At 39.5% G+C, this 25595-nt stretch overlaps 1 protein-coding gene across 1 annotated transcript in view; it reads right to left on the minus strand.

The window, feature by feature from the left end:
* Window positions 1–25595, minus strand: part of USP31 (ubiquitin specific peptidase 31) — a 79883-nt gene that overhangs the window by 16692 nt on the left and 37596 nt on the right. The window contains exons 2-12 of the mRNA XM_032242940.1: window positions 24471–24608; window positions 23136–23224; window positions 22950–23042; window positions 22202–22337; window positions 19137–19281; window positions 10183–10363; window positions 7373–7484; window positions 6741–6835; window positions 5246–5323; window positions 4556–4685; window positions 2196–2315 (exon numbers count right to left, since the gene is read on the minus strand). Of these exons, the coding sequence (XP_032098831.1) occupies window positions 2196–2315; window positions 4556–4685; window positions 5246–5323; window positions 6741–6835; window positions 7373–7484; window positions 10183–10363; window positions 19137–19281; window positions 22202–22337; window positions 22950–23042; window positions 23136–23224; window positions 24471–24608 (1317 nt within the window). The remainder of the gene's footprint in view (window positions 1–2195; window positions 2316–4555; window positions 4686–5245; window positions 5324–6740; window positions 6836–7372; window positions 7485–10182; window positions 10364–19136; window positions 19282–22201; window positions 22338–22949; window positions 23043–23135; window positions 23225–24470; window positions 24609–25595) is intronic.

Genomic DNA, 25595 nt, shown 5'->3' on the forward strand with positions numbered 1-25595 from the left:
AATGCAAGCAGTAGCGGGGAATATGGATCCTATCAGATAAAGTGATTTGAGTCACCTATCTGATGTTTCCCAAGACATACAAAACAGGGAAACAGATGATAGATTTAGCTATCTAGAGGAACAGGCTTTAATATCAGCTAAGGTGGAACCAGTGAGGATCCACATAGAGGGGGTAAATGAGCCTCTCTGAGTCTTCATTTCCTTATCTGTTAAAGGGCTTTAAAGCATTTCAATTACAAAAAAATTGACAATTTCAGGTGGTTCATCTGATACCTCTGTCAAAGAGGCATGAAAACTGATGAAATGATGGCTCTGTGAAGGGCAAACCACAGTGCCTGGCACGGAAGAGCTACTCGCTAAGCAGCACCTGTTCTCCTCCACCTCCTCCAACAGGCACATCGCAAGGCAACACTGACTTCGCTTAACATATTCACTCAGTGGCAATCTCAGATAATCTGTATTTTCCATTAAGCTTAAAGGGAAATGCTTTGAAATCCAGCCATCAGTTGAATACATATTGACTGCATGCTTCCTGTGTCTATGGGAACTTTAAAAAATTAACCAGGCACAGATATGCCCACCCTAAGGAGCTACATATGGGTCTGTGGAGGGAAGAAAAATGTTCATGACAGAAAGGGACAATGGGTCCTGGGTGGTCAGAAAGGCCAGGCTGAAGAATCTGGACCATATCCTCCGAGGCTTTTATGGAGGAGGTGGTGTCACCAGAATTGTGAGTGAAGAACTGAGTAGGCAGTGCACAAAACATGTTAGAAATAGGAGTAATGGAGGTGAAGAAATCAACTAAAAAACACTGCGACAGTGACCAGCTGAAAAGTAACAAAATGTCTGAACCAGCAGGGTGACAGCAAGAATGGGGAGGGGACACACAAGAGTCGATGAGGAGGCACGGCCATGCCTAGATGAGAGGGGCAAGGAAGAAGAGTCAAAGAGGACACTGCAGGTTTGCATCTGGGTTGCTGGAAGGGTGGTGATAGGCCTTCAAAAGAAAATAGAAAGCCAGGGAAGTTACTCTGTGTCTGGGGAAGGAGACAGAGCAGACCAAACCCTCGACCAGTTTTCCACTTGCAGATCTCAACAGAATATGCAGTGGATGGCAAATGCCCACTCTTCACTCCCATAAAAGCCGAACCTCAAACCTCTGTGTGAAAGCCCCGGACCTTGGGACCACGCGTGTGTCGCCCTTGACACATCCGCCTCCTCAGACAGTTCTGAACATCTCTCCAACTCTACAGCCACAACCTATTCCATCCATTCACAGCCCACCCTGAATGACTGCAATAGTCTCCTCCAGGTTTCCCTAATCTTCATTTTTGTAGTCTCTAATTTGTTCTCTACACAATAACCAGAATAATCTTTTCAAGAAAACACAGATTTGGAAGGTTGCTTCTCTGCTTAAAACCCTTCATCAGAATCCTACTCCACCCACAAAGGGTTCCTACCTCTTCTATCAACTCCTGCCAATGCCCCACCCTCTGGAGCGCTTGCCCAGCTGCCCTGCTCCAGCCTCTAGTGCAGGCCATGCTTTCTCGACTGTCGAGCTGTGCACACACTGCTCCCTCTGCCCCCGTGTGGGTGATCCCTGCTTCCACCTCACCTAGTAAACGCCTGCTCATCTTTCAGATACAACCTTAGAGTCAGGCCTCATGGAGTTTGCTAACATTCACCTCCCATTTACCTCTTACAGTGAGACTGTCTAGACAATCCTAACCTCAGGGAATAGACAGCCTTTTTGGAAAAACTGACTCACAAAGCAATACAATTCAAAGCAGATTTTCTTTGTATTTATTTATGACTCATCTCTCCAACCACACAACAGCTCCTCAGGAGCAGACCACCCATTACATTAGATAGAAATAGAATTCTACCTCCCCCAGAAAGGATCCCTACATAGTTCTTTTTAAATCCCAGAGTACACTTAACAAAATTTAAGCACAACATTTACAAGTCAAGAACAAAGTAAAATACCTGAAATATGAACTAAAATCAAATGGTGCCTTGGGAAAAAAACAAAACATAACCCTAAATGCAGAGGCAAAAGTGTGTCCATAACATACACAGACAGGACTCACTGGCTCAAACAGGGACACCAAAGAACCCCCACAGAGCCCATCAGCAGGGGGCATAAGAAACTTGGTCACAGCTTGTTTGTTCCTGAGGATAGAGGATTTCCGTACCTGCCGAAATCTCTTTAGATGTATAATAAGCACATCAGGCAGAGTCCACAGGCTTAACGTAATGCTTCCCTGTTGCAGCTGCTTACAATGTGGGCAACGCCAGGCATCATCAGGGGCAAGCTGAAAACAGAAGCATGACTCCCAGTAAGTACCACTTAAAGCAAAATGGTGTTACGGCTGGACTAATGCCTTAGCCAGGGCATGGTGCAACTCAGAATCTCTCTGGAAACTGCAGATGCTGGGCATCAATGGAATAACACAATCAAAAAAAAGTGGCCAGATCTGGCACCCAAACTCTAAACGGATTCTGCTTTGCTAAATAGATTATCCCTCAAAGAGGAACAACTAAATTAGTAAATATAAATGTTAAATATTACTTTCACTTTTTTTTTTTAAACAGTGTCTCGCTCTATCACCCAGTTTGGAGTGCAGTGTTGTCACTGCAACCTCCACCTCCCAGGCTCAAGCGATTCTCCCACCTCAGTCTCTTGAATACCACAAGCACACACCACCATGCCCAGCTAATTTTTTTTTAATTTTTTTTATTTTTGGTAGAGACGGGGTTTTGCTATGTTGCCCAAGTGGTCTTGAATTCCTGGGCTCAGGCGATCCATCCACCTCAGCCTCCCAAGGTGCTGGGATTACAAGCGTGAGCTACTGCACCTGGCCGGATGTCACTTTGTATGTGCCATGCTCTGCTCTGGACACTGAAATTATTTAGTGATCAACACACATGGAGTACCTGCTCTCATGGAGCCTATACTGTCAATTTTCCCTTTCCTCCTGTCCTCCAGAAACACTGGCTTCATTTCTGTTTGACAATCTTGCCAAGAACCTTTGCTTCCTACCCCAGGACCTTTGCTTCCTTTATATACTTGTTCCACTAGACTATAAACAGCATGAAGGCAACAACATGGTTTATTTTGGCCCCTGCTATTTCTCTGGTACCGGTATGATACCTAACATGGTATGTACTCAACAAACACCTACTAAACAAATGACCCCCTGTTAAAAGATACCTTGCTAGCATTCTAGATCAGTGAGATGTTTTGTGGATATCACTGCTGTCATCCAGTAGATTTGCTCATCTATAATCTTTGTGCCATTACCAAACATCTTCAAAGTCATTAAAAATAATAAAATAAATAAAAAGCTAAATAGGGCAAGGTGCCATAAAGAACTTACAATCAGCCAGTTTCAAAGCCAACTATTTCATAATTGAGTGCAAAACTGGAAAAAAAAAAACATGTCTTATGAAAAACTATTGTTAAAGAAACTAGCTAAAAGCAGTATGGGGGAGACAAGACTCAGTGGAAATACAAAAACTATTTTCAAATATTCGAACAATAGACAAAAATAAAATTAGGACTTCTGAGTCTTAATGGATTTAAGAAAGAGAACAATTGTTGGCTGTAGTAACAAATGGACATATTTCAGGTTAACTTAAGTCACCGTCAGAGCTCTTCAGAGAAAAAATGGTATATCTTTATCTGAAGAAGGCAAACACCTCATAATAAAAGATACTCAAACTGAGGCTAAACAATCACCTATTTGAGATTAAGCAGAAGAAGAACCCAACCACTAGAATAAAGGAGTTTTAAAGTCCCCTTCAATCCTGAAATTGCATGACTCCCTCTATTTAAGAGTGAAGGGTTACAAATGGTAGTCAAAATTATAATCCCAGATATCAATGCAAGGTTAGATGAACTCCAAGTACTCTGGTCAAATGTTTATAAGGTGCATAAAAATCACACAGGCCTAGGCTCCAACCATAGAGGCTTATTTACTCATCTCTCTGTCCATCCATTCATTTAAATACTTACTGGGTCCCTACTACCTGCAAAGCTTTGCTGTCTACTTTCTAGTCTATATCTACACTGTTCAATATGAGAGCTGTTAGCCACCATGTGTCTGCTGAGCACTTGAAACATGGCTAATGCAACAAACGAACTGAATTGTTTACTTGATTTTAATTAATTTTAATTTAAATAGGTCCTGGGACCTATGTTCTTAGTACCAAAAAGTCAAGAATCACTGTTTTAGTTTCTAAGGAAAATATCTTAACACTTCTAAATTGAGAAAGAAAATCACCAAAACTTGATAATTAACCATGAAAAAGAACTAACTACAAAGGTTCAGTTCTAGAGTATCTCAATTAATCAAGGTTTTCTAGAAACTTAGAACTTTTTGTTAAAGTCCTAAAGGCAACAGCACTAAGATGCCCATTACATGTGCGGACTTACATACATGTAAAAATCCTGTGGTGATTTCTGGGACATGATTTGTTTCTCCACTGTCATCTTGCCATACCCCACTCCCTCCTGCCCTGGGCACCCAAGAAATGCTGCCCAACCACTTACCCGCTCCTCTTTGGTGTACAGTTGGAAACACTGGGATAAAGTGCAGGTTTGAGGCTGATGATGACGCTCCCTTTGCAGACGAACACTTTCTGCATCAGGGATATACTCATCCTCAGTATTTACAAACAAGCTGCAATTAGGAGGAAAAGCATCTATCAGAGAATGTCTTGCAAAACAGATGCAAAAATAAAATTACACCTTTGTGAAGTGGCTACAAACTCAACCAAAAAAAATCAATGTGTAAGAAAACAAAAGTAGTGACCCAATTTTTCTATATTCCAAAATGTTCTTGAAAAGTTCTCTGTATACGAAGTTATTTCCATAACTAACTAGATTTTTCTGGGTTTGGCCATGAACTGTACTGGTTAAATCACATACTCCTCTCCTTTACATCTAAGAACACGCATCTTACATCACTTTCTAGAATTAAAAATCAAAGTAAATGAACCTATATAGTAGTTAATAGCTTCTTTTTCAGCAGTGAACAAACGTAAAGTTCTGAGATTGGGAAGAGAGAATGTACAGGAAAGGAATAATAAACTGCTTAAGCAAAGGTTTAACAACACAGCTGGATACTTAGCTAAAGAGAAGGGAGATTTGTGTTTCAGCTCATTTAACATATCAAAGGTGTGCTACAAAAATGATAATTAAAACAATGTTTCTATAAATACTAACTTTAAAAATACTCACAAATCTCTTGTCTCCTTGTCCCACTCGACTACTAATTTCACATGAGCGGTGCCACCTGGTCCGCAAGATTTTAATGCCCTATAGAATATGTGGAGAGGGAAGCCACATATTATTTTTTAAGCAAATGATTTTACTTAATGTGATTATGTCCTATCCAAAAGTCATAATGTGATTAATGAAAATCTTCATCATAGTTCCCCAACAGAAAAAGTTTTTGGCAAGACCACTATAACCACGGATTTAATAACTATATTACAACTAAACTGAAAACCCCTTAAATTAAAAAGCCTGATACAGTATTAATAAAAAAGAGACTGGAAGAAATTTAGTGTCATGTTATAAGGTTGTTGATGATCACTCTCAGACAGTCATTATGACCATCCCAACTTCTTGCCCAATTTTTCATCTACCCAAATGGACACTGGACAGCAGTCACTGGGAACAAAGTCAGCCCTTGCACCTTCCCACCTCTCCACTAACATGCCACACCTGCTCTAGACTGCGCCCTTCTTCCTCCTTCCTCCAAAGCTACTCCCCACCCCAAGTTCACTGGCTCCTTGCCATCTCCTCAGTTAATATTACCCGTCTAATCTTGTTTATGTTGTGTAATAGTTTGGATCATTGTCTAATCTATTAGCTCTCATCTCTAAATCAAAGCAGTGAACTTTCAAGCAGAACCATGTTGTACACTTCTTAAAAATCCTGAAATACTACAGTATTTGTTGAAAAAATCATTTTTATAATTTTTATAAAAATGATTTTCATATTTATATTATATATATTCATAGACATGGTGTGTATATATGTATATTATTTTATTAATACAATAAAGTATTATAAATATAACAGATTTAGACAGCACAGAGGTAGCAGAGTAGAGTGACTAATTCTATAATGCAGGTTGCGGGGGGTGGGAGGAGGAACAGTATAAAAAAAGGGCTTAAAGGAAAGAAATTATGGACACAGGAAACCACACATGCAAAGCACACATATTAAAATAGTATCATCTGTTCAAACAATCATCAGGACTTTAACGCTGCTGAAAGTTTGGGTTAGTGGGGAGAGGAAGAACAAGGCCTGACAAAAGGGGAGTAAGTGGAGTTCAAGCTGTGAAGAACTTCTTATACTGTGGAATGCTGGCTTTATCTTTTAGGCCACAAGTCACCATATAAGGGTTTTAAGGAAGCATGTGGCCTGATTAGAACATTACTTTACAAAACTTCATTCCTGGTGAATATGAAAGTGTAATTTATCTGCAGTTCTAGGACATACGTTAATTTGCTTTCCTAACACAAGTCCTCCAGGGCTTTTCTTATTTCAAGAAAGATCATCAAACATATCATACCCAAGCATGAAGCAAAAGTAAAATAAGGACTTAATTTCAAAATGAGCCTAAAGAACCCTGCACACTTATGTGGAAATTATATCAGACATCACTTGAAATCACACATGAGCATATGTGAAATTCTAGAAGGAAATTTTTTTTTTTTTTTACCTTTCTACTGTTGGGTGGCACAGGGGCTGCTCCTCCTGGGGCAGCAAGTATGTTATTCCAACAACACTGACCACACGCAAGCTGAATGGACACACCTGCATCAGATGTTAATGAGAATTAAGCCAAATTTTTCTTCAAGGGCATCTGCTTCACAGTGGCATTTCCAAAACAAATTAGAGTTACAGTAAACTGTTCAGTCTGCAAAATGCTTCTCTATAATATCCTATAAGGTTGTTGAGCCACTCTAATACATTTTAAATATGATTTACCCAAATGCAACTTACATATCAAATATATTATGCAAGACAAGTAACACACTGTCTTTACTAAACATCAGCTTAATGGTCTTCCACAGATACCTTGATATAGTAATAATTTTTTAAATATACAGATAGACATTCTACTAAATCCTTTCCAAGCTGATCATGTTCTAAGTGTTATTAGATAAATATTATAAAGGAATATGGAGCGGTTCAAGGAAAACCTTGCAGTGGCTAGTTCCTTTCATAAAATGAGAAATAAATTCTCAGTCTTGGGAATCTAAACACAAGAAACTCAAATTTCATTGCAATGACTGTTTCTTCACTGAGTATATAACCATGCTTTGTTGGAATAACAAAATGCTTACAAACCTGAATGCAAACCGTGGGCCTCAAGAAATACTTCATCTTCTCTAAGATTTCCTTCTGCAGAAGGTCCCAAGCTACTGTCTTCTCTAAGTGCAGCACAAAAGGCAGTCCAAATCTAACATACATCAACAATGTAATCACTTTAAAAGTACGGTAATTCCTTTAACACTTATCTTTTGTTCTTGATCTTTTAAAACAGAATCACAATATAACTGGCTTTAGGACAGTTCTCAAAAAAAAAAAAAAAAAAAAAAAAAAAACCCAGGAAATTTAATGGTAACTCTTCTTAAGGAGATGAACAGCTTAGATTTCTAAATGAAATTTAATAACCAATACACCAAAATGGCTTCTAGGGGAGTATGGTACTAGGGCAGCAGGTAGCAACAGGGCATGATCAGTGAAGATGGGGAACAGAGTTGGTGGAAGTGAACATGAGCCGGGCAAACAGCACAGGTCAAACCCATAAGGGGTTGGGTACCAGAGGACTAGATAGGGCTGGAAGATCTCACAGACAGGCAGCCACATTCTTGAGTCTCTGACAACAAGGAAGGCACTGGCAAGCAAGTGACAGTGAAAGTGGGCTCCTATTCCCTGCCAGAGCTGTCTATGTCCTACAGAGTCCAAGCAGTACTGTGGTTCTTGGCCTCAGCAGCACAGACTGAAGACCAAAATCACCAGAGGAGCTTTAGAACATAATGATGCCCAAGTTCAGTCCCCAGAGATTCTGATGAAATCAGTCTGGAATGTGATCTGAGCACTGAGATGTTTTTAGGGGCTCCCCGGGTGGTTCTAATACACAGCCAATGTTGAGGACCACTAGCCTAGCCTCAACTCTCATCTATGCCCATTCATTCAACCCTGAATTCCCTGAATGTGTCCTACTCCCACACATCCATGCCTTTGTCAGGGAACTCCCTCCGCTTGGAATACTCTCCCCACCCTTCTTAGTCTAGGCTGTCTCCTACTCACTCATGTGAAGACCCAGTGGAGGTATTCTTTTCCAGAAGGCACCCTGTTGACTTGTTCCCTATACGTGCTGTGCTATAAATGATGCCTGTTTATTTTTCTGCCTCTACCCATAGGCTGTTAGTTATTTGATACCAAGCACTGTAATTTATTTATCTTAGTAGCACAAACACACAATGTCTAGAAAATAGAAGATGAATGAATGAATGAACAAATGATCTAACTAACAGATTGACTCAGGCCCAGAGGGAAGCAGAGGTGCTAAGATCACCAAGAAACTAGTTTCCAACAACTATCAAGCTGTTCGCTTGTAGTGGAGCTTAACAGTGAACCTATCTGCCTAAAAACGACTGCGATGTGAAAAGCGTTACAAGTACATGTAAATCACCCAACCATATGTTTTTTAAAAATAATGACTTTATTCTTTGAGAGACTGGCATCATGAAGGGAATTCCACAGCTTCTTTACTTCATTCCTTCTGTTCCTGACACACACCAAGCTCCTCCCTGTCTTGTGTGCACGTACTGGGTGTTCCCTCTGCATGGGATCCTTTCCCCTCATGTTCACACAGCTCACCAGGGCTCAGCCTGGCTGCAGTCTCTTCAGGGACACCTTTCCTACTTCCCTTTCTAATGTAGTCTTGTCAGCCTCCCCACCATCACACTCTATCATTCTAGTCTGTTTTCATGCCTTTGATGTGGTACAGACTGTCTGACGTTAAATACGTTTGTCTGTTCATAGTCAGTCTGTCCTAGCTAGGATGGAGGTTCTATGAGGACACAGATCCTGCCTGTCTTGTTCCCTGCTGAATCCAGTGTTTAGAACAGTCCCCAACACACTGTAAATACTAAAAATGCCTGTCAATGAATAGCATAAATATGCATATCAACACATTTTACATTTATGTTATTTATCACGCAGGGAGCTTATTTCAAAGCAAAATTTTCAAAGGCTAACATAAAGGCTATCCTAACAAATGTTAAGAAACACTGAGTCCTTTCTCCTTGAAACATATCATCTGTCTCTTGTTAACACTCAGGTTACATTCCTATTTCGAAACAGTTACTTTAAAAGATAGTCTAAAACACCCACACACTGTTGCAGAGGGCATTACCCAGATTTGAGAGAGATTTCTGACTCCCAAATTTCCAACTTACAAAGCTGAATGAATGAGTGGTGCCATTTGCCAAGATGAGAAATACTGGAGAGCCAGTTTTAAAAGGAAAGAAAATGAGTTCAATTTGGGACGTAAGACTGAGAAGCATGCACCATCCAACTAGACATGTTAAGAATTAAAAAAATAAAAATATAAAAGCTGTCCGGAAAGTGGCTAGAAATGGGTCTAAAGCCCGAAGAGGAGCCTGAACTGAAAACACACATATGAAATGGGATTTAAAAACCAGATTCCTGGCAGGGCACAATGGCTCATGCCTGTAATCCTAGCACTTTGGGAGGCTGAGGTGGGCAGATCGTCTGAGGTCTGGTATTCAAGACCAGTCTGGCCAACATGGTGAAACCCCATTTCTACTAAAAATACAAAAAAATCTGCCAGGCGTGGTGACTGGTGCCTATAATCGCAGCTACTCAGGAGGCTGAAGCAAAAGAATTGCTTGAACCTGCGAGGTGGAGTTTGCAGTGAGCCAAGATCGCACCACTGCACTCGAGCCTGCACGACAGAGCAAGACTCCATCTCAAAAATCAGGTCAACTTGTACCTACATTCTTTCTAAATATCAGAATCAAAATTAACCACTCAAAGTAATAGTTTTTGCCCGTGCTTTTTAAAATGTTTGAAAGTACTGGATTTTTACAGCCTCGGTACTTATTGGAAAATAATCTAGTTCTCACCTTTTCCCTTGTTGCCCAGTGCAGGCTCGGTTACACACCAACAGGACAATCTTGTCGCTGCCTGCTCTTGTGGTGAGTGAATCAGTTTTCCCTTGCTTTGCTGCTGTTTGTGTAGGAGAGGACAGTCTATGATAATCCAAGCCAAATTTCAAGTGGTTTAGGTTGTTGTTTAAGTGAATTCCTGAAATAAAATAAAAACAACTCATTTTATCTCTTCAAAATTCTTTTTATTCACTCATTACGAAGAAATTTACCCAACAGAGAAAATTTTTTTAAAAAGTCATTATGTAAATTAAACTGCAATCAAAAAAAGAAATACCCTACTTAGATTACTCATCTAGCAGTTAAAAAGTTTCTTTAGCATCCGTTATTATTTTCTTTAAACTAGTCTTACTTATCTTAAAAACTGTAAATTAAAACTCTACACTTCAATGAATGCTAGATACAGTTTTAGACGGGCATGTGTGCTGAGATGATTCACCAAGACAATTCAGTGAGGTCCTGCAACCAGTAATCAAACAAATTTTTTAAAAAATAAAGATGAGAATATGTGGAATGCTCTTCAATACTCAATAGCAGTTTCTTCTCCCTGATTAAAGAGCCAGACTTATAAGAAATAAAAGGTAATTACACACTACACCTACTAGACTCAGAGCCACTAGGAGAATCTTCCAGCCTGGGTGACAAGAGCAAAATTCCACCTTAGGAAAAAAAAATCACCCAGGAAGCTCTGTTTCTTTCTTCCTTTTTAATTTTCTTTTAAAAACCAAAGTCCAGGGTCTATTCCTCAGAAATACTAACTTAATTGATCTAAGCTGGGTTCCAGGTATGCTTTCTTATTGTTTTTTAAGCTTCTCAGATAATTCTGGCCTGCAGTATAGGTTGAGAACAACCCTTGACAGAGGTCTCCAAGCCATTATTGATGACTGGTCAAACTAAAATTTAATAATATTGAAGCAATTTAAGGAATTCCAAATTCAATGAGTAATTTCCTAGGGTCTGAGTTCTGTCAAGGTTGTTTCCAAAGAGATCTCTTCCCTCTCCATCCTGCTCCTCCCATCACTTATCAACCGACTGTTTTTAAACTGAAGTTTGCTTTGTCTGTTTCATGTATAAGCAAATGAGATGGAGAGAGACTTCTCAACTATTGGTCTGAAAATGACTACCTTGAGTCATTGTTTTGTAGAGGTATTCTTTAAATATAATGTGGTCTATAAATCAGAATAAGTTATTTTTGTCATATTAAAGTAACCTATTTCTACATCTTTGAATTTAGGACATGCATCAGGAAAATGCAAATAAAACCACAATGTGACACCACTGGAGGCCCATTGGACTGACTTAAATTCTAATACAAACAATACTAAGTGTTGCTAAGGATGCAGTCAAAGGAATCCCTTGTACATTGTTGTTGTGAGTATAATATGGAGACCTGATTAAAAAAGACATTTGGATTGGGTAAAATACTGAGGGTGCAAAGATAAATAAGATGGTTTCTGACTATGAGGAGGTCATGTCCTAAGTTCTTTTTTTTAGCAACCTTATTGAGACATAATTCACATACAATAAACTCCACACATTTCATATCAAGTAGATGACTTCTAAGAAAGACATAAATCATGTGATCACCACCTCCTCTTTACAGTCGGGCTTCCTTCCACTCCCCTCTCTAGGCAACCACTGATCTGATTGCTATCACTCTTTGATAATCTTGTCTGTTCTGTAATTTTACATAGTTGGAATCACACAGCATATACTATTTAGTATTTAAATTATTTTACTCAACACTATATGATACTCATTCCTGTTGTATGCATCAGTACTTTGGTTCTTTTTTAGTGTTGATAGTAGTTTTGGTGTGAATATTACCACAACTTGTTTATCCATTCTCCTCTTGATCGGCATAAAGGTTGTTTAGAATTTTTGGCTATTCAAAGTAAAGCTTCTTAGAATATTAGTAGACTAAAATTTTTCAGAACATATGTTTCTATTTCTCTTTGGTAAATATCTCAGGATGAAATTGCAGGATCATCCATAAGTTTGTGATTAACTTTATAAGAAACCTCAGACGATCTGCCCACCTCAGCCTCCCAAAGTGCTAGCATTACAGGCATGAGCCATTGCGCCCTGCCAGGAATCTGGTTTTTAAATCCCATTTCATATGTGTATTTTCAGTTCAGGCTCCTCTTCAGGCTCTAGACCCACTTCTAGCCACTTTCCTGACAGTTTTTATATTTTTATATTTTTAATTTTTTTTCCCCATTTATTTATTTTATTGCATTTTAGGTTTTGGGGTACATGTGAAGAACATGCAAGATTGTTGCATAGGTACACCCGTGGCAGTGTGATTTGCTGCCTTCCTCCCCATCACCTACATCTGGCATCACTCCCCTTGCTATCTCTCCCCAGCTCCCCACCCCCCACTGTCCCTCCCCTATTTCCCCCCCAACTGACCCCAGTGTGTAGTGCTCCCCTCCCTGTGTCCATGTGTTCTCATTGTTCAACACCCGCCTATGAATGAGAACATGCGGTGTTTGATCTTCTGCTCTTCTGTCAGTTTGCTGAGAATGATGGTTTCCAGGTTCATCCATGTCCCTACAAAGGACACAAACTCATCGTTTTTGATGGCTGCATAATATTCCATGGTGTATATGTGCCACATTTTCCCTATCCAGTCTATCGTTGATGGGCATTTGGGTTGGTTCCAGGTCTTTGCTATTGTAAACAGTGCTGCAATGAACATTCGTGTGCATGTGTCCTTATAGTAGAATGACTTGTAATCCTTTGGATATATACCCAGTAATGGGATTGCTGGGTCAAATGGAATTTCTATTTCTAGGTCCTTGAGGAATCGCCACACTGTCTTCCACAATGGTTGAACTAATTTACACTCCCACCAACAGTGCAGTAGTGTTCCTATTTCTCCACATCCTCTCCAGCATCTGTTGTCTCCAGATTTTTTAATGATCGCCATTCTAACTGGCATGAGATGGTATCTCAGTGTAGTTTTGATTTGCATTTCTCTGATGACCAGTGATGATGAGCATTTTTTCATATGTTTGTTGGCCTCATGTATGTCTTCTTTTGAAAAATGACTGTTCATATCCTTTGCCCACTTTTGAATGGGCTTGTTTGTTTTTTTTTCTCGTAAATCTGTTTTAGTTCTTTGTAAATTCTGGATATCAGCCCTTTGTCAGATGGGTAAACTGCAAAAATTTTTTCCCATTCTGTTGGTTTAATTCTTAACATGTCTAGTTGGATGGTGCATGCTTCTCAGTCTTACGTCCCAAATTGAACTCATTTTCTTTCCTTTTAAAACTGGCTCTCCAGTATTTCTCATCTTGGCAAATGGCACCACTCATTCATTCAGCTTTGTAAGTTGGAAACTGGGGAGTCAGAAATCTCTCTCAAATCTGGGTAATGCCCTCTGCAACAGTGTGTGGGTGACGGATATATGGAAATTCTTGGTACTATTTTTGCAACTTTTCTTTAAGTCTGAAATTATTTCAAAATGAAAATTTTACAATAGGTATTCCTTTTTTTCAAGAATTACTGTTTTTCTTCTTTGCTTCTTAATAGGAAGAATTGTACTTGACTTTTGTTTGTCATTCACTGATCTCTTTGTCCCAAACCATGATTCACTTATCCAATCAACATTAAGTCCCCACCATATGACAGGTATTAAGGAGGCTAATGAAAGACAGACGAAAGATAAGCCATGGCCTTCTCAGTCTAGTGGGAGAGACACACGTACAAAAAAAATTAAGAACTATGTGATGTCATTATATTCGTATCCACAGAAGGTCTACAACAGCTGATGAAGCCAAGTCTATTAGTAGAGGTGATGGAAGATTCCAGGGCTCCAGATAAGACTGAAAGGAGTTCCACAGGCCAGAAAAGATGAGGAGTACATTTCAGAAAGATTAAACAGTATGTACCCCAAAAGCCCCACAGGTGTGAAAACACATGCATTATTGCTTTAAATCCTCCTAACACCTATGGAGCAGGTACAACTTCTCCCCAGACTATACCTGAGCTCTTAATCATGAGCGTTTGATAGGAAACTCAAGACATACTGGCAGAGGTAGTAAGATAAGGACAGATGGTCCAAAATAAGAACAGCAGGGCAAGTGGAGCAGAAGGAATGTGTATAAAATATTTAGGAGGCAAAATGAACAATAAGGGTTCAGGTGTGGACAGGGTGAGGCAGAAAGAGAAGTTTGATTCTGCAGCAGCTGTCTTGGGAGACTAGACTGATTCACTACAATAAGGGATGCGAGAAAGGAGCCAGTCTGAAAAGAAAAAACAGAACACTATGTTTAAAAATGTGAGGAGTCGGCCGGGCGCGGTGGCTCAAGCCTGTAATCCCAGCACTTTGGGAGGCCGAGGCGGGTGGATCACGAGGTCAAGAGATCGAGACCAACCTGGTCAACATGGTGAAGCCCCGTCTCTACTAAAAATACAAAAAATTAGCTGGGCATGGTGGCACATGCCTGTAATCCCAGCTACTCAGGAGGCTGAGGCAGGAGAATTGCCTGAACCCAGGAGACGGAGGTTGCGGTGAGCCGAAATCGCGCCATTGCACTCCAGCCTGGGTAACAAGAGCGAAACTCCGTCTCAAAAAAAAAAAAAAAAAAAAAAGTGAGGAGTCTGTGAACAGTTGAGGTGAAGGTAGTAAGTAAACGTCTGGATGTACAGGTCAGAAGCAGGACGTATGGCAGGCATAGAGACAGATAGGATACAAGCGTGCTGGTTCAAACCATGAGTGCTGAACAGACAGGCCAAGGAGAGGGTCATGACTAAGACGGAGGATGAGAACAGGAAACAGGACCCCTGGGAACGCCAAACTTTAAGGGGTGGGCAGAAGAAAGACCCTAGCAAAAACAGCAAGAAGGGAGGGTCAGGTGGTCCCCTCAACACAAGGTGGTGCTGAGGGGGACACCAGCCCAGGGTCGGCGCAGCAGCTGCACTCCTCCCTGCTCCACAACACTTCATTCTGTTCAAGTGCCCAAACACACCTCCACTCACTCTGTCAACCTTGCTGGAATTAAGTCTTCCTGATCCAAACCACTTCACCTTCCCTCTCCTCCACCTTGAATGTCTCCATCTTCACCCACAGTACCCCTTCCTCCTGTCTCAGAAGAAAATGCCCCTTCACTTTTTAAGGATTGAGCACACTCTACCGCCTACATTTTACACTAAGGTCAAAAGGGGAAGACATTCCCTGACTCCCTCTCTGGCTTTCTGCTTATTCCTTAGCCCATCACACTCTGGCTTCTGCCCCTCCCTCATACTGAAACTGCAAGGCCTTTCTTCCACCCTTCTCTGCCTTGGATGGCCCATCCATTCTTTACATTCAAATCTGTCCCCTCCCCTGTGGCACCATCCCAATCCAGCCCAAGCAGTCTTAGTAGCTCCCACTAAGGTTTCCCAATACTTCCATTTATACTTTCCTTTGAAAATAGATAATACTCCTACATAAACTGACCAAGGCTAAACTATCATAAAGAGCTCACTAGATGGTGAAATTTTTGAGGGCAAGAGTTTGGCCTTATTCTTTGTGGTCATCAGTACTTCCCACATTATCTTCACTAAATAACTTCAATAAATCTCTGTTCAGATAGTACCAAAAACCTAAATTATGCTTATTTTATATTTACCACTCATGCCAATCACAGCAAAAGTTATCTACAAGTGTGCAAAAATATTTGTAATTGATTCATTTACTGCTGGAGCAAAGAAGGTCACCTCAACATTGTGTTACCAGTAACAGAACACTGGAAGCAATAACCAGAAATATAAAAGTACTTCCATTTATTGAAGACTTACTATAGCCAGTCCCCGTGGAATGTCTGACATGCCCAACCTCATACAATCTTGACATCAACACTATCAAGGTAGTGATTTTTCCTCTGCACATCACGTAAAGAAACTAAAATTTAAAAAAACTGGTTAAGCTAGGAAGCAGCAGTCTCCCTGGGTCTGACACAAAGCCCAGGTGCTAATCTCCCTTATGCTAACACAACTACTAAGCTGACCCCTCTGCAGGGCCGTCCACAGTTCTGGTTTGGACTCTCACAGAAAAACCCAACGAGGCTTCTGCCATTTCAGTTATCCCATTCATGGAAATTTAACTATCTGCTTGAAAAGTCAGCTAAGTGGGACAACTTGACAGCCACCACGAAAGAATAATGTTGGGCCCTTACCTTAAAGAACATAAAAATTAACTCGAAATAGTTCAAAAAACTAACTGTAAGAGCTAAAACTATAAAACTCTTAAAAGGAAGTATGAGGTAAATCTTTATGACTTTGGATTTGATAAAACGTTAGATATGACAATAAAAGCACAAGTAACGACAACAAAAAATAGATAAACTGGACTTCAACAAAACTAAGGACTTCCGTGTTTCAGAGGACATTATCAGGTAGTTAAAAGGCCACCCTCAGGATGGGAGAATATATTTGTAAATCATATATCTGATAAGGGTCTAGTATTCAGCATATGTGAAAATTCCTAAAAGTCGACAACAAAAAGCAAACAAAGCAATTTTTAAATGGGCAAAGGATTTGAATAGATGTTTTTCCAAAGACAACATGCAAATGGCCAATAAGCACAGGAAAAGATGATCAGCATCATGTCAGTCATCAGCACAAATCAAAACCATAATGAATACCACTTCATATCCACTATGATGGCTAAAATAAAAAAGTTAGATAATAAGCAACTGTTGGTGAGGATGTAGAGAAAATGGAACCCTCAGACACTGCTGATAAAAATGTAACATGGTGCAGCCACTTTGGGAAACAGTCTGTAAGTTCCCCTAAATGAGTAAACACAGAGTTACCGCACAACCCAGCGGTTCTATGCCCAGGTATGAAAAGAAAAGAAAACATAAGTCCACACAAAAACTTGTGTGGCACATTCACAGCAGCATTATTCATACTAGCCAGAAGGTGAAAACAACCCACATGTTCATTAGCAATGAATAAACAAAATGTGACCTATTCAAACAATAAAATATTTGGCCACAAAAAGGAATTAAGTATGATATATACTACAACAGGAATGAATCTTGAAAACATCATACTAAGTAAAGCCAGTCACAAAATACCATATATTTTATGATTCCATTCATATAGAAGTCTAGACTCAGGAAATCTGTAGAAACAGAAAGTAGAATAGTGAGCCGGGTGTGGTGACTATAATTCCAGCACTTTGTGAGGCTGAGGCCTGCGGATCACTTGAGGTCAGGAGTTTGAGACCAGGCTGACCAATATGGTAAAATCCCATCTTTACTAAAAATACAATAATTAGCTGGGCATAGTGGCACATGCCTGTGATCCCAGCTACTTGGGAGGCTGACGCTGCAGTGAGCCAAGATCGTGCTACTACACTCCAGCCTGGGCGACAGAGTAAGACTCTGTCTCAAAAACAAAAAAAGAGACAAAGCTGAATAGTGGCTTCTTAGAGCTTAGCAGGATGGGAAGACTGGAAGGTGCCTTGGGGAGACAAAGCAGTAGCTAACAAGGCGGAAGCTGAGGAAGTGAATCCTCACCATATCAAACGGCAGGGACGTGGAAAAGCACATGGCATGTCTGAGAAACAAAGAGTAACGTGAAAGAGAGGACGCGAAGAAGGAGAGGAAATGGAGTACAGAGGCTGGAAAGAAAGGCAAGGACCAAATCACAAGGGGTTATGTTCTTTTCAAGGTGTTTAGATTTAATCTTAGAAAAGAACCACTGGTAAATCAGTAGCATGTAACATGATCAGAACTGTGTCTGTGGAGAAATAACTGGACTGGAAAAAGCTCAGTGATAAAGATAAAAGAACTTACTGGAAAATCTCAGTTGAGACTGTCCTGAGCCATGCCAGTGGCAGTAGAATAAAGAGGAAATATGCAGTGTGTATCAACAGTTCTATGAGAATTTTGAAGAAGTCATCAAGCTTGGATCCAGTTCGAGTGAAGAGGAGGGTAATAGTGCCATTATTTCTAGAAAAAATGCAGGAGCAACCAATCTAAGAAAGAAGTGCTAAGAGCAAGATGCCTGCAGGATTTCTAATTAGAAATTCCAGTGGGAAGGTGGAAGTCAAGGAATGGAACGGGAACCAAAGAAAAGTAGAGGCTACAGGGTGAATTCAGTTCAAAAAATCAAGGCAGTGGAAAATCCTAATAACAGCAGCAGTTCTCTCTTTAGCTTGCATCACAATCACCTAGAGAGCTTGTTTACCAGAGCTTCTCCTTTACTAGGTATGGAGTAGGGACCCAGAATTTCTATTTCTGATCAGTTCCCAAGTAACACTGATGCATTTATAACCACCAGGGTAGAGCAAAAAGAAGAGGAACCCCAGGAGGAACCCTGAAGAATACTGTGGCCAGGAACAAAGTCTAAGTTGCTTGATAACTCTTAAAATCAGAATAACCCAGTAACTTCAAGCACAGTGGGGAGACCAAGCTAAGTTCCAAATCACAGCCCAAACCACAGTAAGAGTAACAATATTATCCATAGTTTTACTTCATTTTGCTGCCTATCAGTGAAAAGTTACATGCAAATTTCTTAAAAGTGGGTACCAAGAAAACATTCTATAGCAAAAAGTTAGAATCTTAAGAGCTGATATAGCAAAATTAAAAACAAAAAAAAAGTTCTGGCATAGTTTATCCTCCTGAATGCCATGATAAGATGCCAAAAAGGCTACTTAAGGGAGGTCATAGTCAGTCCTGAATCTCAGTAACAGATTATCCCAACTAAACGATGGATATATCTTTGCCTAAAACAGTAAGAGGTGGTTTCTTCTAGGAAAATATTACTCTAAGATTTATACCATCATTTAAAAAATTATGTGTATTTTACAATTTTTTTAATGTATATCATCATACAATAGACATCTAAAAGGGTAGACGATAGTTAAACCTGCAAACCCAGGTGGCATTATTAAAACAGGTGCTCATTTTTACCTCTCTGACTGAGAATTCCTTCAGGCCTAAATATTTCGGGAGTCTCAAAGGCAAAAATGCAGTCGCTTTCATGGACTGTTTCCAGGTCGTCTGTATCACAGAAGGAACGATGGAACCCATCATAGTACATTTCCGTTAACACAATCTAAAAATAGGAAAAATACAAACAATTGGGTAACTGGAAATTCAATACTAATTGATCTCCCAATTATATCAACTTTTCCAGACAATCAGGACTGGCAGTGGTCTGAGAGAGCTTTGAAACATCTCACAATGCTTACTTTGACTTTAATGAGAGAATCTTGGAAGCACAATATCCTCTGTAATTATATAACAATATACAGTCATCTGTGGGTTCTACATCTGTGGATTCAACCAATTGCAGATCAAAAACATTCAGAAGAAAAGAAAAGGATGATTGAATGTATACTGAACAGATAGCCTTTTTTTCCTTGTCATTATTTTATAAACAATATAGCATAACAACTGTCTACATAGCATTTACACTGCATTAAATATTATAAGTTATCTAGAGATGAATTAAAGTATATTGGAGGTACAACTATTATGTATTCATAAAATAAAAAGTAAAAATAAAGTACACAGTATGATATGTTTAGGTTCTATGCAAATACTGTGCCATTTTATAAAAGGGATTAAAACACTGTGGATTTTGGTATCCTAGTGCAGGGGTTCCTACAACCAATCCCCACGGACACTAAGGGACACCTGCACTCTGATGTCAGAACTCTATGACTCTAACTCCAGAGTTCCTCTAAGTTTTGATGTAGAAGAGAACCAGGAGATCATAACATCTAACTCCCCCATGTCACTGGAAGAAGAGAAGCCAAGAGACTTGCCTAAAAGTTCTACAACTATTCAGCCTCATGTCAAGGAAGAGTCCACAATGACTCTGAGGCTTTCTCCCACATCATTTAATTTTCCATTTTTCAGGCTAAACCATCGATATTTGTATTGAAAAAAAAAAAATCAACTCAAATGTCCAAAAATACTAAGTAGTTAAATATATTATAGCCCTACTGGAATATAAAGCTACTAAAAAGAATAAACTATATATATTTGCACTAACATGCAAAGATCTAAAAACAAGGTAAAAAAAAGTATGTATAAATGATTCTACTTTTATAAAATAATATAGTATATGCATGGAAAAAATCTAAATGAACATAGGATTAAAGTTAGCAACCCTTAGCGCTAAGATACCTAATATGAGCTACTTCCTCTTTATGTTAGATTTCTGAAATGGTTGAGTATTTTACAATAAAACAGAAAAACAGGACAGGCATGGTGGCTCAAGCCTGTAATCCCATCACTTTGGGAGACCAAGACAGAAGGAATGTTTGAGGCCAGGTGTTCAAGACCAGCCTGGGCAACATGACAAAACCTCGTCTCTATAAAAAAATACAAAAATTAGCTGGGCATAGTGGTGTGTGCGTGTCATCCCCACTACTCGGGAGGCTGGGGTGGGAGGATCACTTGAGCCCACAAGGTTGAAGCTGCAGTGAGCCATGATTGTACCACTGCACTCCAGCCTGGGCAACAGAGTAAGACCCTGTCTCAATCATTCAATCAATCAGTCAAGCAATACAGAGAAACAACAGATGGAGAGAACACTGGAGACATTTAAAGACTTCATTACATTCTAAGCCGCACTGGATTGGGCACATAGGTTCCAGTCCGGCCTACCACCAACCAGCCCTGCAAACCTGAACAAGTCACATGGCTTCTCTGAGCCTCTTTCAAATAAGGGAGTTGGACAGGACCGCTGCGGTCCCCTCTACCAGCACTAACATTCTGCAAATCTACCAAGTAAAAGGGGTTGGTGGTATATTCCACAAATAGTCCAGCAAAAATATTCCTGGCATATTTTCCTCCTAATGAATTTAACGATCATGTTGTTTTTCTGCTGGTAAACATGCAAGCAAAATTCACTCTCTTCAGCAAACTGAGGTCAAAAGCACACTTGCAATTATTTCACCAGTTTAAACCAATTTAAACCACATGCAAAAGGAGCAGACAGTGCTGGAAGCTGTAAAGACACAACCAGATTTGCCCCGGACACCACCGAACCCTTGCTCCCTCTTTTTCTGCCTTTCCCTCATCCTGAGGAAGAGAAAGCGTTAATGAGCTTTTCAGAGTAAGAAAGAATATGAACATTTTATCAACATGCCAATATCTGGCCTGCAAAAATATGAGATATTTGCTATATTAAGGCAACACTGCTGGTTGTATTTGTTTTACTGTGGTAACTTCCCAAATGAGGCCACATGAGGCCAAAGTACAAAAGACCTTTATTATTCCAGGGATTACATAGTAGGTTCCAGAAGCTGCTATGTAGGGAAAGCTATTTAGCTACTGAGTCACTTTTCCTTAATAAATCTTAAATACGGAATGTTTTCCCAAATAAAATAATCACAGTAAATTGAGTAAAAACTATATGCAAAAACATGTCAAGTCACAAACAGGTCAAAAGTATTTTTGGTCAATTTCAACGTAACTGCTTATCAAACGTGTATCCCAAAAAGGGGCATGGGCACAACTTTCCTTTCTCTGATCTAAACAAGGTAACATACTCTGATCCAGCCATAATGAAAAAGCAAAACATATTGAGCATCACGTACAAAACACTGTACTAGCAAGATGTCCACTCTTATCACCACAATGAGAAGGGGTTTTCTAGTGTCACTGCTCAATTTTTCGAAGCCTCTTTGACTGTCAAATACTGCAAGGATGCTCTACTGCTCACATATACATCCACAGGGATGATTTCAGAAGGGTTAATTATACCTTATGAACAAAGCTACAAGAAGGTCTGGGTGTAAAGTCACAGCTTTTAAAATTATCTATACAATTAAATGAAACATGAAAAGTTCCTCTGTACACTTTACTCTTTTGGGTCTTGATTTTTTTCCCCTCAACTCTAAATGCAGCTGGTTTTAAATCTCCATCTAATCGTACTTGGCAAAGAACTGTAAAAAATTCCAAGAAGACAGAAAGCGATGCTTTTGTGGCTCATGTATAGCTGGACTTAGCAGACTTATTACCTGATCAGTGGGGATCTTTGTTTCCATAGACACTGCTTCCCGAAGTCTGGCGACAGTCCCAGACAGAGGCACAGCCACACCAATCCTCATGCAGTGAGAACATTTCCCTTGATACACTACAGTGACATAGAGAGGCCTGTACAGATCAAAGTCAGATCTTCTCATTAGTCACTTATTTCAACTAAAATATAAAAGATGCAAACCAAGCCTGAGCTGAAATCAACACAAAACCAAAGCTAACCCACACTGTTACTTGGAAGCTGGATGGAAAAATTTCATTTGGCTCTAAGTAGAACTATCAAACAGTCATCAAGATCTTTGAAAAAGGCAATCTTCATAGAACAAAAATGTATCTATACTTGATTCTGTGCTTTGTATTTTCTTTAAAACAGCCTAACTCCTGGAAATGTTAAGAAATTGTTTAAAATAAAGCAATTAAGGAATAAGAAATGTAAAGTAAGGTCTCCAGAGAATCCTGAAGTCACTCAACAGCTCTCCCCCTCCCCCGATATTATGTGTAGATGACAAATTGGGCCAGACTACACAGCCCCTGCTTGCCTCATGTGCCTACTCACCCTGCAAACTCAGGTGGGCATTTATTCTTGTATGTTTGCAGCAATGACTGTATTCAATCCCACTGTTAATCCTCTTACCTGTCTAAATAAGTAAGATAACCTAATAGGAGCCTACAGAGGAAAAGGAATACTATAAGAAAATACAGTCTTCATTTTACTAAATCGATCCTTACCTTGTGTGGGGTAGTGGAATTGGCAAAGAAATGCAGAGGAATGGATCAAAAGTGTTGCTCTGTTTCTGACAATGAGGACATGTCAAAGAAGATCTTCAAAACAAAAAGGTAAGACACTCAACATCAAAAGCACCCAGAACTACGTCAAGTAAGCAAAGTAAGTGGGAATATCTGATTTGCTCATACCTGTACTGCGCTTGAAAGAGTTCTTGTACAAAAGTGCTACAGACAGGAAAAGATGGTCCCTCAGGCATTATTTCAGTCTCTGACGGTGGCTAAAAAGAAAAAGTACAATTTCACAGACCAGAAGGATCAATTCTTGGTTAAAGATGAACCTAGAGAGTTACAAATGTCCTTGACTTCCTTTACAAACTACACATCAAGTCCAGATACTTCAGTGACAGGCACCTGCTAAAGGAGCCAGAACACAGCAAGCAGGATATGGGTCTCGTGGACTCATCTCCTTATAGACTCTGCCAGCAATCATCTCTATACCACACTCAGGCAGCTGGGCAGCTCTCCTTCCCCAGGATGCTCCAGTGTCCCTCCAATTCTCGAAGCCCCCAACCCAACCTCCTCCAGGAAGTATCCCCAGTCACTTTAAAACTACTAATGCTGCCCATGCCTAAATCCCTAGGACTGATTAGCTGTGCAGTCTATGTTGGTGCCTAATCACACTCTACTTCATGTTCTATTTAACTTTTCATGTCCTTCCACCTAACAGTTACTGAGCACCTACTACCACATGCACAGAGCACTGTACAGGACATTATGATACAAAGATATTAAGACCCAGTGCCTGACCTTGAGGATATCTCAGTTTGGTGGGAGAGTCAGCCACACACATATAATCATATGACAGAATAGAGTGTTCAGGCACAAAAGGACCTTGAATCAGAATAATTTAACAATTCACCAAACCTGGAAATTTAAAATTTGAAGTACAGAGCAGAATTATCAAAAACTTAAAAGCTGCCCAAGGGAAGCAACTCTTTAGTCTTAATTTTTTTTCTATTATATAAATCATTTTACCCACATTTTTAAGACTACATGTATAAAATTAAGAATTAATCACTATGTTTCTCAGTAAGAACATTCTGGGGGCTCCTATGGTCAAATCCAATCCTAACAGCAGAGAAAATCCATATGTTTCCTTTGTGATTGTGTATTCATTCCAGTGAACTACAGAGTATGTGTCTTATTAGAATAGAAAGCAAATGTATTCTGCTTTAAAAAGTTTAGTGAAATGGGATCACTTAATTTTAATCTAAAGTTCATCATACATGCAAATATTTCCCCTCTCATTAGACTATAAATTCCTTGGGGACAACAGCTCTTGTATCTTACACTGCCAGCACGGTAGTAAACAAAGTGAAAGGTCCTTTAAGTATCCATTGAATATTATACTCACCCATAGCTTAGTCAATTTCATTGTATTAATGCAATGCAACAAGTCCTCAGTAGAAGAATCTACAGGCTCTCATGGCTAGCTAACTGCCCTAGGGCAGTGTGCATCCTTACCTTCAGAGGAGGCTGGCCACTCTGCTTCACTGAATGGTTGAGGTCTTCGTGAACTCGGTCCAAAAGCCACAGCAGAAACTCCTGAGCATCATGCTGAGAATTTCCCCGGTACTGCAGTGCATTCTTTGACACAATAGTCTATGCAGGTAAATAAATCAGCATGAACAGTTGTGAGTTCCTGGCTTTAAAAAATACATATTTATTCATAATCCCAAAAGGGATGAAAGATCTCAAGGGTGTTAAAGAGTACTTCCCAGGAGAAGTGCAAAGTAAAAACAGGTGCCAATGTAAAAACCTCACCCCTAGAAACATGTACCAGAACCCTCAAAATACACTTAATCCAGCAATCCTACTTTTAGAAGAAAAGTCATTTAGAAATGAAATATTCATCAGGGTTTATAAAAGCAAATAATTGGTAAAAACTTGCACATCTTAAAAAGGGGAATTGGTTTAGAGTAGGAGGTGAAACAGTAAAGACAGTTAAATTATGATACAACTATATGACATCCTTAAAAAATACTATATTAAGTGAAAAAAAGGCTATAAATATGTAGTGTGAAAAGTGAATTTATTCTTGTAAAAATCGTTTAGGGGGTGTAGATATATACAGATAAAGAAAAAGTTCTAAAATGACATGTAGCAACGTATTAAGTGTTATCTCTGGGCGACAGAATTACAGGTGCATTTTTTCCTTCTCACTTTTCATATTTTCTACAATTAACAGATATTACATAAGAAAGCAGTTAAAAGTTTTGTTTGGAACTTTACAAGATTCATTTACATTGCTTTTGATAAAATGCTAAACTTTTACTATGTAAGATACATTACAATTTCAAGATTCATCACTAATCAACAAAGATTTAATAAGTATCTAAGATACTCACACAGCCTAGTGAGGGGGACATGGAAGAAGTCCATGCTTACAGTGTAACATGATGGGATAGTGGTGATGGATGCCAAGTTTCTCATAGAGAGGAAAGTTACAGATAAGAAGGAGAGATGGCAATGAATCTGCTAAAGTCAGCATAAGCTCTTTTTTTATTTTATTTATTTATTTATTTTAAAGATGGGGTTTCACCATGTTGGTCAGGCTGGTCTTGAACTCCTGGCCTCAGGTGATCCGCC

Source organism: Sapajus apella, unplaced genomic scaffold, assembly GCF_009761245.1.
Source record: "Sapajus apella isolate SASKATOON/1434 unplaced genomic scaffold, GSC_monkey_1.0 scaffold51, whole genome shotgun sequence".
Classification (NCBI taxonomy): domain Eukaryota; kingdom Metazoa; phylum Chordata; class Mammalia; order Primates; family Cebidae; genus Sapajus; species Sapajus apella.